The 3,103-nt window shown below is 59.7% G+C and overlaps 1 protein-coding gene across 1 annotated transcript; it reads left to right on the top strand.

Moving 5' to 3' along the window:
• Positions 1–1,301: 1,301 nt before the first annotated feature.
• LOC106899512 (gap junction delta-2 protein-like) lies at positions 1,302–3,097 on the top strand (the record flags this gene model as incomplete). Its single annotated transcript, XM_014961381.1, has 2 exons — positions 1,302–1,435; positions 2,347–3,097. Coding segments are annotated over exons 1-2 (885 nt in total), but the record flags the coding sequence as incomplete, so codon positions are not given.
• Between the last annotated feature and the right edge of the window lie 6 nt (positions 3,098–3,103).

Genomic DNA, 3,103 nt, shown 5'->3' with positions numbered 1-3,103 from the left:
TGGGGCTTGGGGGGCGATGGGGGACTTGGGGGGCAGGTGGGGGTTGGGGGGCAGGAGGGACTTGGGGGTCCAGGTCGGCCCCACAGCTCCAGGTTCAACCTACACGTGTGGGTCTGACCCACAGATCCGGGTGGGACCCACAGATCCAGGTGGGACCCACAGATCCGGGTGGGACCCACATGTCCAGGTCCAGGTAGGTCCCATAGATCCAGGTAAGACCCATAGATCAAAGTAGGACCCACATCTCCAGGTGCAACCCAGGCCTCCAGGTCCAGGTAAGACCCATAGATCCAGGTAGGACCCATAGATCAAAGTAGGACCCATGTGTCCAGGTCCAAGCCAGGTCTCCAGGTCCATGTGGGCCCCATAGATCCAGGTAGGCCCCATAGATCCAGGTAGGCCCCACATGTCCAGGTCCAACCCAGGCCTCCAGGTCCATGTGGACCTCCCAGATCCATGCAGACCCCACAGATCCAGGTAGGACCCAGGTCTCCAGATCCAGGTCGGCCCCATAGATCCAGGTAGGCCCCACATGTCCAGGTCCAAGCCAGCTCTCCAGGTCCAGGTGGGACCCATAGACCCAGGTAGGCCCCATAGATCAAAGTAGGACCCACATGTCCAGGTTGGACCCAGGTCTCCAGGTCCAGGTAGGCCCCATAGATCCAGGTAGGCCCCATAGATCCAGGTAGGACCCATAGATCAAAGTAGGACCCATAGATCCAGGTAGGCCCCATATGTCCAGGTCCAACCCAGGTCTCCATGCAGGCCCCATAGATCCAGGTAGGACCCACATGTCTGTGTAGGCCCCAGGTCTCTAGGTCCAACCCAGGCCTCCAGATCCAGGTAGGCCCCACAGATCCAGGTAGGCCCCCATAGATCCAGGTAGGACCCACATGTCCAGGTCCAACCCAGGTCTCAAGGTCCATGTAGGACCCATAGATCCAGGTCCAAGCCAGGTCTCCAGGTCCAGGTAGGCCCCATAGATCCAGGTAGGCCCTATGTCCAATCTGTGTCTCCAAGTCCATGTAGGACCCATAGATCCAGGTAGAACCCACATGTCCAGGTAGGCCCCATAGATCCAGGTAGGCCCCAGGTCTCTAGGTCCAGGTAGGACCCGCAGATCCAGGTGGGACCCATAGATTCAGGTAGGACCCAAGTCTCCAGGTCAAGCTAAGACCCATAGATCCAGGTAGGCCCCATAGATCCAGGTAAGACCCATAGATCCAGGTAGGACCCAGGTCTCCAGGTCCAGGTAGGCCCCACAAATCCAGGTAGGCCCCATAGATCAAAGTAGGACCCACATGTCCGGGTCCAACCCAGGCCTCCAGGTCCATGTGGGCCCCCCAGATCCAGGTAGGACCCACACGTCCAAGTCCAACCCAGGCCTCCATGTCCATGCAGACCCCACAGATCCAGGTAGGCCCCATAGATCCAGGTAGGACCCACATGTCTGTGTAGGCCCTGGGTCTCTGTGTCCAACCCAGGCCTCCAGGTCCAGGTAAGACCCATAGATCCATGCGGGCCCCACAGATCCATGCAGGCCCCATAGATCCAGGTAGGACCCAGGTCTCCAGATCCAGGTAGGCCCCACAGATCCAGGTAGGACCCATAGATCCAGGTAGGACCCACATGTCTGTGTAGGCCCTGGGTCTCTGTGTCCAACCCAGGCCTCCAGGTCCAGGTAAGACCTATAGATCCAGGTAGGACCCAGGTCTCCAGGTCCATGTAGGCCCCACAGCTCCATGTAGGCCCCACAGTTCCAGGTAGGACCCACATGTCCAGGTAGGACCCATAGATCCAGGTAGGACCCACATGTCCAGGTAGGCCCCAGGTCTCTAGGTCCAACTTAGGTCTCCAGGTCCAGGTAAGACCCACAGATCCAGGTAGGACCCATAGATCAAAGTAGGACCCACGTGTCCAAGTCCAAGCCAGGTCTCCAGGTCCAGGTAAGACCCATAGATCCAGGTGGGACCCATAGATCCAGTTAGGACCTACATGTCCAGGTAGGCCCCAGGTCTCCAGGTCCAGGTAGGCCCCAAAGATCCATGTGGGCCCCACAGATCCATGCAGGCCCCATAGATCCAGGTAGGACCTATAGATCCAGGTCCAAGCCAGGCCTCCATGTCCATGTAGGCCCCACAGCTCCATGTAGGCCCCACAGATCCAGGTAGGCCCCAGGTCTCTAGGTCCAACTTAGGTCTCCAGGTCCAGGTAGAACCCACATGTCCAGGTCCAAGCCAGGCCTCCTGGTCCATGCAGACCCCCCAGATCCATGTGGACCCCCCAGATCCCTGCAGGCCCCCCACGCCCGTGTCCAAGCGTTCTCTCCCCTGTCCCCCCCTGCAGGATCCTGCTGACGGTGGTGGTGATCTTCCGCATCCTGATCGTGGCCATCGTGGGGGAGACGGTTTACGAGGACGAGCAGACCATGTTCATGTGCAACACCCTCCAGCCGGGCTGCAACCAGGCCTGTTACGACAAGGCCTTCCCCATCTCCCACATCCGCTACTGGGTCTTCCAGATCATCCTGGTCTGCACCCCCAGCCTCTGCTTCATCACCTACTCCGTCCACCAGTCGGCCAAGCAGCGCGAGCGCCGCTACTCCTTCCTCTACCCCCTCCTGGAGGGCCACCAGGCCAAGAAAAACAAACCCCCGCACCCCGAAACGGGGGGTAAAGACGACCCAGAAGCTCTAGACCCCAAAGAAACCCCCAACGTGATGATGGGGGGCACAACAACCACCACCCCTCTGCGTCCTTTCCGCTCGTGGAAGAGCCGGCGTCAGGAAGGCATCTCCCGTTTCTACGTCATCCAGGTGGTTTTCCGTAACGCCCTGGAGATTGGTTTTTTGGCCGGGCAGTATTTTCTGTACGGTTTTAACGTGCCGGGGATATTCGAATGCGACCGGTACCCCTGCGTCAAGGAGGTGGAGTGTTACGTCTCCCGCCCCACCGAAAAAACCGTCTTCCTCGTCTTCATGTTCGCCGTCAGCGGCGTCTGCGTCCTCCTCAACCTGGCCGAGCTCAACCACCTCGGGTGGAGGAAGGTGAGGGCGGCCGTCAGGGGGGCACGGGCACGCAGGAAATCCCTGGGGGGAGGAGGA

Source organism: Calidris pugnax, unplaced genomic scaffold, assembly GCF_001431845.1.
Source record: "Calidris pugnax isolate Ruff unplaced genomic scaffold, ASM143184v1 scaffold703, whole genome shotgun sequence".
Taxonomy (NCBI): domain Eukaryota; kingdom Metazoa; phylum Chordata; class Aves; order Charadriiformes; family Scolopacidae; genus Calidris; species Calidris pugnax.
The sequence above is the reverse complement of the archived record's forward strand: the minus strand, read 5'-3'. Positions and strand labels throughout refer to the sequence as shown.